Source organism: Trichosurus vulpecula, chromosome 2 (genome assembly GCF_011100635.1).
Source record: "Trichosurus vulpecula isolate mTriVul1 chromosome 2, mTriVul1.pri, whole genome shotgun sequence".
Lineage (NCBI taxonomy): Eukaryota > Metazoa > Chordata > Mammalia > Diprotodontia > Phalangeridae > Trichosurus > Trichosurus vulpecula.
Genome location: NC_050574.1, coordinates 120,936,636 through 120,950,362, shown reverse-complemented (window position 1 = coordinate 120,950,362; position 13,727 = coordinate 120,936,636). Strand labels below are relative to the sequence as shown.

General features: G+C 37.7%; 1 protein-coding gene across 1 annotated transcript in view; it reads left to right on the top strand.

The window, feature by feature from the left end:
- Window positions 1–13,727, top strand: part of UVRAG (UV radiation resistance associated) — a 416,256-nt gene that overhangs the window by 203,943 nt on the left and 198,586 nt on the right. The window contains exons 10-11 of the mRNA XM_036745375.1: window positions 2,977–3,064; window positions 3,878–3,938. Coding sequence (XP_036601270.1) covers window positions 2,977–3,064; window positions 3,878–3,938 — 149 coding nt within the window. The remainder of the gene's footprint in view (window positions 1–2,976; window positions 3,065–3,877; window positions 3,939–13,727) is intronic.

The window sequence follows — 13,727 nt, the reverse complement described above, 5'->3', positions numbered from 1 at the left end:
TAGTGATATTTGCTTTACATTGATTACTCTGATTCAAATTGAAATCTCTCTTCGCTGAAGTTTGGCATTTAACAGCTTTGCTGCTGTTTTTCACTGCTACATTTTTGTCTCCTCGTATGGATTGTTAAATGCACAAAAATAAGAATAATGTCTTGTGTCTCTTTTGCAGAGCCCTTAACAGCAAACATAAGGCTAAGCACTTTGAAACTGATTTGTTGATTGATAGCATTTAGCAGTGAAGACTCCTGCTTTCAGTCCTTACTTTTTCTTCTTCTGTCAAACTGGGCTTTAATCTTTGTGTTTCAGTTATTTTAAGTTCAGCAAATGTTGTTTAAGCACTTGCTCAGGTGAAAGACCCGGTGTTGGATACTGGGGATACAGAGATGAGATAGAGTCGATGCTTGACTTAGAAAGGCTGCTCTAGTGCCCCCTGCCTTTCCCAAATGCATTAAGATTATTTTGAGACCACACACACACACACACACATACACAATTAAAGAAGAGAAGTGATCATATTTTCTAATTTACACTACTCCCTACATTAAGTTACAATTGCTTTTCTGAAATGAGTAATTCCCTGGGGAGAAACAGGCCATATCCATAAAACTTAAGACTCTGTAAATGAAACTAATATTGGCTATTCTTTGTAGCCAGTAGACATCTCCAGACAGTAGAGATGGTGTGCTCCTCAAGTTTGTGTCTTGAGTTAGGTCTCTGCCAGCCAGTGGAGGAAAAGGATTGGAGGAACTGCTATTGGAGGGCAGAAGAGTTTCAGCACTGGCAATGGTTTCCCACTGGCTCTCTGAGTAGCATAAAGTCCTAATGTTTCAGATCAGCTTGTAGGGGTAGGAGAATAAGGTACCCACCTTCACTTTAACTAGCATGGATGCGGTTACTATCCCCAGGTGTTAACACCAAATACAACAAATGTTGGGGAAAAAGGAGGTTGTGCAAGTTGTTCACCTCCCCATACCCAGAGTGGCTCACAATCTTTATTTCTTTTACAGGGAAGCAGAAACTATTAAAGCTTAAAACTTCACTAAGACATTTGGGACATCCTGTATGAAAATGGTCCTATCTATGACACACGTTAAAGTTATTTAGTTTTCAATTTCCCAGGAATTCAGAAACGTTGGTGGCCAAATGTGATGCCGAGAGTGGGATCTGGGAGCTCATCCCTCTCTTTGTTTAGGATTTGAGAATTATCTATAAAAAGTAGGAAGCTATTTAAAAAAACAAAACTACTTCACTTGGGCTAAGCTGAGTGTTACCACAGTTTTATAAACTGGGAGTGGTCTTCCCAGCTGTTTAGAGATGTAAGACAAAGTATTAAAATTGAATAGGTAAGCAGAGAACAATCAATCAGAGTAGCTTAAGGAGCTTTTTTTTTCCCTCTCTCTTGTTTCTGGCTAGCTTGAATATTGCTAAAAGGAACAGCTTGGAGGCTTGCTAACCTAGGGAAGATTTGCTTTAAGGAGTTAGGGCTTTCACCTTGGATTCTATACATGAATGCTGACTTAGTTGGGGATCAAGGATGGGGAAGAAAGGGACTTCACAGAGATATGATATTAAGGGGAGAATGGCTTCAGTTTGCCAAGAAAGCAGTACACATGAGTATACGTTCATAAACAGTATCAGTTCAGTTGCATTCACAAATGATGGATGATACTTGTAGTTATAAAAACTTTAAATAATAGATACTATTAACAAGAATATAGAAGAATTGTAGAGATTGGACATCTTCCCCACCGTGGCTCCCACAAACCTACTCCTCTTGTGAACTTTCCTACTTAACTTCCTCTTACTTTAGAAGACACCACCCTTCCTGACCCTCAGGTCCACAGTGCTGGTATCATTTTCATTTTTAGCCTGCATATACAATTAGTTGCCAGATCTTGTCATTTCTTTCCCCACAATTCAAATACATGCCTTTCTCTCTATTAACAAAAACTCTATTCTAGTTGAGGCTCATATTACCTTTCTTGGACTACCACGACAGCCTCCTAATTAGTCACTTTATCTCGTTTTTCTCCATTCCAGTCCATCCTTCACATCTACCGAAGGGATCTTCCTAAAATGCAAGTTTAATTATGTCATTCCCATTTTCAGCAAACTCCAACAACTATTTCCTCGCAGATCAAAGATGAACCCTTTTGTTTGTCACTTAAAACTCTTCACAACCAGGGCCCTTCTTCTCTTTCCAGTTTTATTATTATATCACTTCCCTCTGTGAACTCTCCTCCTCAGTCTGGCCCTCTTGCTGTTCCTCACACATGAGCTCTAAGACTTGTCCTTATGACTCCAGTGATCTTTCACTGCACCTCCACCTCTTAAAATCCCTACCTTCTCTTAGCTTCTTTCAGGACTCAATTTCAAAGCTGCCCTCTTTCTGTGGGTTGCCTTTCTCCATCCTCTTGCTATGAGGTGCCTTCCTCTAAATGTTACTTTCCACTTACTTTGTATGTGTCTTGTGTAACATATTTATGTACATGCCATCTCCTTCATTAGAATGTAAGCTCTTTGTGGGCAAGGGCTGTTTTTGCTTTTTCCTTATGTCCCCAGCCATATAGTAAATATTTGATTGAAATCAGTGTAGTAGTTGGTTTTGTTGGTCTTTCCATAATTGCCTGTAATCTTATGAGGAAATAAGATTTAAAGAAAAAAATATAATGCAAATCCTAATAAGATAATTCCATAGGAAAAGTCTAACCAATTCATTATTAAAAGTACAAGGAAGATGAGATTATTTCTACCCAGGGTCATCAAGGGAGGTTTCTTTTCAGAGGTGACATTTGGCAGGAAAGAATTTTTTTTTGGATTTCTGCAAGTAGAAATGGCTGGGTAGAGATGCAGTACTTTCCGTGCTTGGGAGTTGACTTGAGCCAGCTAGTCACATAGATGAGGGTACTATGCAGAAAAATGGTGTTTTGTTATGGGCAAATTTACCTTTTATAAATAATTTTTTTCCCTCCTTAGAGAACTATTTTTGAAGACTAATGCACAGTTGACAATTCGATGCAGGCAGTTGTTGTCTGAGCTTTCCTACATTTACCCCATTGATTTGGTAAGTTATTCTATCTACAAAAGATTTTCCCTATACACCAATTATATTCCATTTTGAAATCACCTTTCTCTAAACTAGAGTACGTTCTTATATTAAGTTGTTAAGTAGCATAGAATCACAGTTTAGAAGTAGGAGGACATAACTTTTAAAGACATAGGAACTGAGGCTCCGCTCAAAGAACCTAAATTCAGAAATGTATTGGATTGAGTTTTAGCTCATCTCTATTTCTACAGTTTAAGTCTTAGCACAAGCTGAATTATTTGTGACAAGTAGACAAATGAATTGCTACAACAAACTCCTTATATGTTCCTGTCCACCTTTAAGATCCAGCTGACTAAATGATTTATTTTCATTTGTCCTTGGGACTTATTTTTAAAAATATACCTTGTGTATATCCCCAGGTCTTTGGATTATGAATCTACATTTTCTGAGCTAATGTAGAAAACAGAATTGAAGTGACTGTCAGGAGTTTTTACTTGAACAACAAAATTACCAGATCTGATAAGTTCCTTTGCTTATTTTTAAATTAACAAATGATTTGGAGAATGGAAAAGAATGAATTTCATGTTAATGGTAGTTGAGGTAGTTGATAATAATTTATTGAACTCATTTTGAATTTCTCATCCTGTATATTGGAATTTTTCAAAATATATTTTTGGGATGAAAATTTCATATGGCTTTTTACTTGATAACATTTTGAAATCATGAAAAAAATGCTTAAATCAATGCTGACTGCTGAAGACTCTGAGATTTTATGTAGAATTTTCTTAACTTTTTAAGGAACTGATTTTGTGTCTTTGGTTAAATTCACAGAATGAGCGAAAGGATTATTTCGTATGCGGTGTAAAGCTGCCTAATTCTGAGGATTTTCAAGGTATTCTTTTTTCTCTAATTTATTGGGAATGCAATGAATGTTTATGTATATCGACATATGAGTGTGTTTTAGGAAGTCAATATGGGAGTTAAAAAATACATTTTATATCACCTTCACTTCTGTGGGATATTTCTTGAGAACTTTCATCTTTTTATATAAAATATTGTTTACTAAGCTTCATGATTCTATAGATTCAGAGACTTAGAAGATTTAGAGCTAGAAAGTGACCTTAGAGATCCTACATGGGATAACAAGTGTATGTAGAACCACAAGGGATTATCTAGTCTAGTCATTAAAAAACAATTAACCCTTACATCTAGGTTCAATAAAATAAAAATTAGAGGATTATAGACGCCATTTTACTGGTGAATTTACAGTTTCAAATTGCAAGAATGGTTCATTTCTTTTATTAGTTGCTAGTTTTTGATGACTTGGACCTCTAAGGCATTTGGGTGGATTGTAAGCAACTCTGTGTTTATGGATAATGGAAGTTTGGATGATTACAATGATCAAATAAATGGTATTAGACAATAATATTCTTGTTTTCAAAGTGATAGAAAGTTTTTTTTTATTATCTTTGTCCTTTCCCTGTTAGAAAAGTTTAATTTTTTTATTACTATATGCACATAGTTGACCCCCCCATCTGCTTTAATTTTTTAAAGAATATAAGCACTAGGCTGTACTTGAGAATATATGTATATTTTAAGGATTTAAAAAAAAGTTTCCCAGGCTTTAGACACTACATTTCATTATTAGGGATTCTCTTCTTATTTACCCTTTTTAAAATAATGTTATTTTTCCATTAGACATATGGAAGAGTAATTGTCAGGTATTTTGGCTTATAACATTCCAGAAGAGTCATTTCAACAGCTATTTATGAAACTCTTCCTGTGTGCAGAGCATGTGCTTAGTTGTAAAGAAGATGCAAGGTACAAATAAATTTAGACAAAATTCCTGCCAAAGTTGATTTTTGTTGGGAATTGTGACCTTGCATCTTTTGGCTCTAAATGGAGTTATTATCTGGCAGCATCTTTTCCTTTCTTGAAATTGCCAAAGTCTGGTTCCAGTCAGCTTTCTGTTCTGTTGTCATTGTTTGAATAGACATAGAAGTTTTCTTAACACTTTGATGTAAAATAAGTAATGAAAATAATGTGATACCAATTTCATTTATGGTTCCTATCTCCTTCCCACCTTTTTTGGATAAAGATAATTCAAGCATGGCTTTGTCTCTATTATCAACTCAATCTGTTTTTATCTTGGCATGTCAGATGCAGGCCTATCAGCTCAAGTTCTGTAATTAGTTGTTTGGCACGTAGTAAGTAAGCATTTAATAAGGGCAGCTACAGGTAAAGCAGTCCATAGAGTGCTGGCCAGGAGTCAGGAAGACCTGAGTTCAAATTTGGATTCAGACATTTACTAGTTGAATGACCATAGGCAAGTGACTAAATCCTGTTTGCCTCAGTTTCCTCATCCTCAAATGAGCTGGAGAAGGAAATGGTGAACCACTTTAGAATCTTTGTCAAGAAAACCCCAAAAGGGGTCACAAAGAATCAGATATGACTGATAATGAGTAAACAAGAAGTGCTTAATACATGCTTTTTTATTTATTCATTCTTTTACTTTTCAGTTTCTAAACCTCTCACTCCCTTTGTAAAGGAAATACCCAGGATAACACTTTTTAGTTATGGTAGCATGATTATAGCTGTAGCATTGTCATTTTTTACGCAGAGAAACTTCCATTTTACTATATCAGTTAACAATACTTGCACCTTAAATTTGTACTTTACATTTTTAAAAGCATTTTTTTTAACAAACTTTATTTTATTGGATCTTTCTAGAAACCCTTGTGAGATAGATAGGTTAAATATAGTAGCCCCATTTTATAGTATGGGTTACATGATTTGCCCATAGAAATTTAGCTAGTTAGTAGTGGAATACTGGGATCGAGACTTCCTTAGTTGTTTATTCCAGCTTCTCTTTTGTTTCAGAGTTACTACCTTATGTGATGATTATCAGTTATTGCATTCTAACTTAGGTCTTAGCTTTGATTCTACCTTTTCCCTCACCTCTCCAATACTGTCAGTTACCAAGTTCTCTTACTTCTTTCTCCACAGCATCTCTCTCATCAGTGCTTTTCTGTTCCCAGAACCACTATCCAAACAGAAGCACTCATTACTTACCCCACCCCCCAGCACAAAATATTATAGTAGCTTCCATATTCCTCTACTGTTTCCCTGCCCAAACCATCCTTCACACCTTAAGAAAATTTTTTCTTACATGGCAAAGTTACCATGTTACTTCTTTACTAAAAAATCTTTAATGAGACTTTATAACCTACTAAGTAATCTTCACATTCCTTTCCTTGGAATTCAGGGGTCTCCACAATCTGGTACTACCCTACTTTTCCAGCCATGTGTCACATTATTCCTTTTCTTTGTAGCCAAATGGCTACTCACTGCTTCTTCCCCCAAAACCAACTTTCCAAACCCCATGAAACAAAGACGCAAATAAAAACACTACTGTGCTATGGCATTCCTACCTCCATGCCTGTACTTAGATAATTTCAGTGCCTGGAATGTGTTCCCTTCTCCTCTTTTTTTCTTCCAGTTTCTATTCATTTTTTAAATTTTTATTTATTCTTATTTTTATTTATTTAATATATTTAGTTTTTAGCATTGATTTTCACAAGAGTTTGAATTATGAATTTTCTCCCCATTTCTACCCTCCTTCCCACTCCAAGATGGCATATATTCTGGTTGCCCTGCTCCCCAATCAGCCCTCCCTTCTGTCACCCCATTCCCCTCCCATCCCCTTTTCCCTTCCTTTCTTGTAGGGCAAGATAAATTTCTATGCCCCATTGCCTGTGTATCTTATTTCCTCGTTGCGTGCAGAAACTGTTTTTTGTTTGTTTTTGAACATCTGTTTTTAAAACTTTGAGTTCCAAATTCTCTCCCCTCTTCCCTCTCCACTCACCCTCCCTAAGAAGGCAAGCAATTCGACATAGGCCACATGTGTATCATTATGTAAAACCCTTCCACAATACTCAGGTTATGAAAGACTAGCTATATTTTGCTCCTTCCTGACCTATCCCCCTTTATTGAATTTTCTCCCTTGACCCTGTCCCTTTTCGAAAGTGTTTGTTTTTGATTACCTTCTCCCCCTCTCTGCCCTCCCTCCTATCATCCCTCCCTTTTTATCTTCTTCCTCCTTCTTGCCTGTGGGGTAAGATACCCAGTTGAGTGTGTATGGTATTCCCTCCTCAGGTCAAATCCAGTGAGAGCAAGATTCACTCATTCCCCCTCACCTGCCTTCTCTTCCCTTCCTACAGAACTGCTTTTTCTTGCCACTTTTATGTGAGATAATTTACCCCATTCTATCTCTCCCTTTCTCTATCTCTCAATATGTTCCTCTCTCATCCCTTAATTTGATTTTATTTTTTTATATATCATCCCTTCATATTCAACTCACCCTGTATCCTCTGTCCGTATAAATATATATATATATGTATATATATGTATACACACACACATGCAACGCACACACACATACATATATATATATATACACACATACATATACACATATATATATACACACATACATACACACATATCTATCTATCTATCTATCTATCTATGCATATTCCCTTCAGCTACCCTAATACTGAGGACTCGTGAATCATACACATCATCTTTCCATGTAGGAACGTAAACAAAACAGTTCAACTTTAGTAACTCCCTTGTGATTTCTCTTTCTTGTTTACCTTTTCATGCTTCTCTTGATTCTTGTATTTGAAAGTCAAATTTTCTATTCAGCTCTGGTCTTTTCACTGAGAAAGCTTGAAAGTCCTTTATTTTATTGAAAGTCCGTATTTTGCCTTGGAGCATGATACTCAGTTTTGCTGGGTAGGTGATTTTTGGTTTTAATCAAAGCTCCACTGACCTCCGGAATATCGTATTCCAAGCCCTTCGATCCCTTAATGTAGAAGCTGCTAGATCCTGTATTATTCTGACTGTGTTTCCACAATACTCAAATTGTTTCTTTCTGGCTGCTTGCAGTATTTTTTCCTTGACCTGGGAGCTCTGGAATTTGGTGACAATATTCCTAGCAGTTTTCTTTTTGGGATCTTTTTGAGGAGGTGATCTGTGGATTCTTTCCATTTCTGTTTTACCCTCTGTCTCTTATATATCAGGGAAGTTCTCCTTAATAATTTCTTGAAAGATGATATCTGGCCTCTTTTTTTGATCATGGCTTTCAGGTAGTCCAGTAATCTTTAAACTGTCTCTCCTGGTTCTATTTTCCAGGTCAGTGGTGTTTCCAGTGAGATATTTCACATCGTCTTCCACTTTTTCATTCCTTTGGTTCTGTTTTATAATATCTTGATTTCTCATCAAGTCACTAGCTTCCACTTGCTCCAGTCTAATTTTTAAGGTAGTATTTTCTTCAGTGGTCTTTTGGACCTCCTTTTCCATTTGGCTAATCCTGCCTTTCAAGGCATTCTTCTCCTCATTGGCTTTTTGGAGCTCTTTTGCCATTTGAGTTAGTCTAGTTTTTAAGTTGTTGTTTTCTTCTGTATTTTTTTCAGTATTTTTGGGGGTCTCCTTTAGTAAGTCATTATTGACTTATTTTTCATGGTTTTCTCGCATCCTTCTCATTTCTCTTCCCAATTCTTCCTCTACTTCTCTAACTTGCTTTTCCAATCCTTTTTGAGCTCTTCCATTGCCTGAGGCCAGTTCATGTTTTTCTTGGAGGCTTTTGATGTAGGCTCTTTGACTTTATTGACTTCTTCAGGCCGTATGTTTTGGTCTTCTTTGTCACCAAAGAAAGATTCCAAAGTCTGAGACTGAATCTGAGTCTATTTTCGCTGCCTGGCCATGTTCCCAGCCAAATTACTTGACCCTTGAGTTTTCATCGGGTTATGACTGCTTGTAGAGTAAGACTACTTTGTTCCAAGCTTGAGGGGATGCACTATTGTTTTCAGAGCTATTTCTATACAGCCATCTCTGCCACACCAGCACTCCCTCAAGAACCACCAGCCTCGACCTGACTCAGATCTTAAGCAGGCTCTGCATTGTTGCTCTGATATGCCACTTAATTCCTCCCACCAGGTGGGCTTGGGGCCAGAAGCAACTGTACCTGTAGTTCTGTAGCTGCACCACCCCCGCTGCCACCCCCCCCCGGGGTGGTGGCTGAAGCACAAACTCCTTTCACTCCATCCCCCGCAGCTTTTCCCACTTACCTTCTCTGTTGTTTTGGTGTTTGTGGGTTGAGAAGTCTGGTAACTGCCACAGCTCACTGATTCAGGGTGCTAGGGCCTGTTCCACCTGGCTCCTGGTCTGGTTGGTCCTGCCGCCACCCATGCTGGGCTCTGCTACCCTCCCCTCCCAGCTCTGAGCACGATAGACCTCACCCAGTGACCATCCAGGCTGTCCTGGGCTGGAGCCCTGCTTCCCTCTGATATTTTGTAGGTTCTGCAGTTCTAGAATTTGTTCAGAGCCATTTTTTATAGGTTTTTGGAGGGACCTGGTGGGGAGCTCATGCAAATCCCTGCTTTCCAGCTGCCATCTTGGCTCTCCCCGTCCTATTCATTTTTTTTTAAAGTTTATTTTACCTTCCTGAGGTTTATTAGTGATTTAGCCGTTAATAGTATTGTTTTTTGGACCTTATATTTTAAAAAAATTCTCTCCAGTCTTCAGTGTTCTTCTAAATTTTTTTTTAGGGAAATATTCCTCTAAATATTGATTCCTTCCCAGGCACCTACTAATATTTCTGATTCTTAAAAGCTTACTTGACTCTACCATCCTGTGAAACTATTGTCCTGTACCACTCCTCCTTTTTACAACCAAACTCCCAGAAAAAAGCTTTCGATATCCGTTACCTTCACTTCTTTTTTTCTCACTTACTTTTGACTTGCCCAAGGTCACACAGCTAGTAAGTGTGTCAAGTGTCTGAGGCCGGATTTGAACTCAGGTCCTCCTGACTCTAAGGCCGGTGCTGTACTCACCGTGCCACCTAGCTGCCCCTTCTTTCGCTTTTCCACCCTTTGCAGTCTGTCTTACAACTTTTATCACTTAACTGAAACTACTCCCTTCAAGTTACCAATCTCTTTAAAAATTGGTATTTTTTGTTTCTAAATAACTTACATTTCCTACTGTGTCTCCCACTCCCCACCTCTCCATTCCTGTCAAAGGTGTCCCTTGTAACAAAAAATAAGGAGAAGAAAATTAGTTCAGCAAAATTAATAAACCTATCCAAAAGCCTAGTATAATATGGTTTTCCACACCAATAATTATGCTCCACTCTTGTACCCTCTCAGTTTTGTAAAGAAAAAGGGGGGAAGGTAACATCCCATTTTCTTACCTTTTCTTTGGGGCGAAACTTAATAATTATAACTTCACAAAATTTAGCTTTGATTGTTTTATTGTTCTTTTTTGCATTATTGTAGTTATTGTATATATTGTTTTCCTCATTCTGCTTACTTCACTTTGCACCAATTCATGTTAAGCCTTCCCAAGCTTCTCTGCATTCATCCTATTAATTTTTTTAAACAACACAGTAATATTCCATTATATACATGTACCACAGTTTGTGTAGCCTTTCTCTAGTTGATAGGAATCTAATTTGTTTCAAGTCCTTTTCTACTGCAAAAAATGCTTCTATAAATATTTCATTGCAGTGGGTCCTTTGCTTTTGTTGTTGACCTCCTTGGTGTCTATGCATAGCAGCCGAGTCTCTGGGTCAAAGGTTATAGTCATTTTAATCAAGTTCCTGGTATAATTCCAAATTTTTTCATACTGGTTAAGCCAATTCATAGTTTTGCCAACAATGTACCACTGTGCCCATTTTTCCATAACCACTCCAACATTGACTATTCTCGTCATTTGTCATCTTTGCCAGTTTGCTGAGTATTAGGTGAAATCTTAGAGTTGTTTGTATTTTGCTTTTTATTATTGATTTGAAACATTATTTCATGCAGTTGTAATTCTTTTAAAACTTCATTTTCTTTATATTGAGAAAATCATTGATCTCTTAATTGCTAATTCTGATGGCTTTTTTCCTAGTCTTTATCCTTCTTTTTTGTAGCATCTGATATCTATTTCCCACCCTCCTCTCCTGAATATTCTTTCCTCTATGGGTTTTCATGGCACTCTTTTCTTTTGGCTATGCAACCTGGCTTACTACTAATCCTCATTCTCTTTCTCTTCTCATTATCTAACATGCCCTTAACTTTAGGTATACCTCCAGTTTACTTCCTAGGCTTTTTCTTTCTACATTCTCTCTTAGTGACCTTATCAGCTTTCATGGGTGTCATTATAATTTCTATGCATTTGATTCGTAGATGTGTTTATACATCCTTACTCTTCTCTCCTCACCTCCATTCTCATGTCATCAACTGGCCTTTGGACTTTTTTGAACAGGATATCCCAAAGATATCTCAAAGTAAACAATTCTGAAGCCAAACTCTTCCCCCTTTGCCCCAGACCATCCCATCTCGTGAACTGTCCTCTTTTTGTAAAGGGCACCACTGGGCAACCATCTCAGTTCACAGTCTCAGAGTTATCTGTAACTTCTCATATCCTTTTTTCTACATAGCTAATGAGTGGACAGATCTTTCACATCCATCCCCTTAGTTGCACTCATGTAACTGTCACCTTAGTTAACTCTGTGCTCTTCATTTGTGTTGCCTGAGTGAGTGAGGATTTGGTGAATATCATGTTGACCTCTGAATCATCAGGTTTTCTTTCCCTAAAGAAGTCATGTGTTGTTCAAGCAAATGGAGCCGACTTAAAGCCACCACATTTTGAGTCTGTTTAGAGTCACTCACAGGTGGTATCTGAGGCAGGATTTGAAACCAGGTCTTCCTGATGCCAAGTCCAGCACCTGACCTGAGACAACCAGTGAGGCAGCTCCTTAAATGAACAGAGAACACATTTCCTCCTCAGGGCTCATGGGAACAGGAAGATTCTGTCAATGGTCAGCAGTCCACCCTTCAACACAGGGGCCTTAGAGGGACATTCCTGTACTGGCTGGGGCTGGCTAGAGCAGAGGTGAGTTAGTCTACTTGCCCTCTGTAGCTTTTTAAGCCCTTCCCAAACTGGTTGTCACCTGCCTTTCTAGTCTTACTTATTACTCTCCATCCCATACTGTAGTTTAACTAAAGTGGCCTTTTGGCTGTTACTTTTACTGAACTCTCCACTTCTAGTTACCAAGCCTTTGCACTGGCTATTCCATGCCTGAGATGCTCTTCTCACTCTCCACTTCTTAGAACGAATGCCTCTTTTTGTTTAAACCTCATCTCAAATTCTGCTTTTACGTGAGTCTTCTCCTCATCTCCCAGCTCCTTTCCTTTTCTTGAAATTGCCTTGCATTTATTTTGACAGGTTTACAATGTGTGTATGTATGTTTGTATACATACATGTTGTCTTCCCCATTGTAAAGTGAGTTTCTTGAGGGCAAAGGACTGTTTCATTTTTATTTTTGCATGCCCAGTGCCTAGCACTGTCTTACATGTGTTAGATGCTGGTTGGTTGATTGATTAGTTCTCTAAAGCATTTAGTTGAACTAATACTCAGTTTAGTAGCCAATTATCTCATTTTCTTCTACCAGACTTTGAGCTTCCTAAGGACATCCCTCTCCGAGCCCCCAAGGAGGGGCTCCACCATCTAAGTATTTTTTCTTCTCCAAAACCTAACACTGTGTCCTGTGGCACTTAACAAATGTTGAATGAATGAATTCTTTTCCTATGTAAAATGAATGAATTGGACTATATGATTTCTAAGGCCCTTCCAGCTCTCTATCTCTAACTTTCCTCTCTCAAGAGCCCAGTCATTTTCCTTATAAGCAATGTTGATTAACCAGACTGATCTTGACTTTGGATAGTTATGTATTAGCTGTAAGTACCAAATTTCTATTCTGTAACTTGTGGAAAACAATCTCTATACTGATTTTTTGCCTTAATGTTCCTTGGAGGGTATTTCCCATAAATCTGTGCTCAGTGACAAGTGGAAACCCTCAATTTAGCTTTTTGGCTCTGAAAACTCAAAAGCATTCAAGAAGGCCTAAATGGAATGGTACTAAATAAATATCCCAAGTCATATTCTATAACTGTCATTCTCACTCTTGCTGTCAGCCTTCTGCAAGAACTCCAGTTTTCTAATCCTAAAGAACTCCTGTACATCTTGTTTGTGTTAAGCTAAAGTGGTGGTCTGTCACTTCAGTCTGCCCTGTGAAGCTTTTTGATTCCTATTTGGTTTTCCTTTGGAGTGTCCATTTACCTACCTTGGCTCAAACTGTTGGAGACAGCAGTGTTATAGTTTTTACCCAATGAATATATATATTTATGTATTTCTTTCTAGAGGAACTAGTCTAATTCTTATAGTATTTACTAAAAAATAAAAATCTGACTGCTGAAAACGTAAAATGTTTTATTCTCTCCTATTCAAGTTAATTCCCAGGAAGTATAGACTTTAAAAAAAAAGCTTTCCTGAATTGAAATGAATTTCATTTATGAAGCCAGTAACAGCTTGGTTTGTTTGTTGATGGTTGATATCTTGAGTACCCTTTCAAGCAGACCTTAAATGCCACCCCTACCTTGAAGCTTTATAAACTCTTTGATTTTAGGACGGGACACAATTAGAGAACTTTTAGAATAGTCCCCTCATTTTTTAGATGAGGAAGCTGAAGCCCAGAGAGATAAAATATGTTTTGTCCAAAGTCACATAATAACTGAACAGTTACCATAATAATAACCCAATATGAGAATCTAGATCAGTACACTTCCAGCCTTCC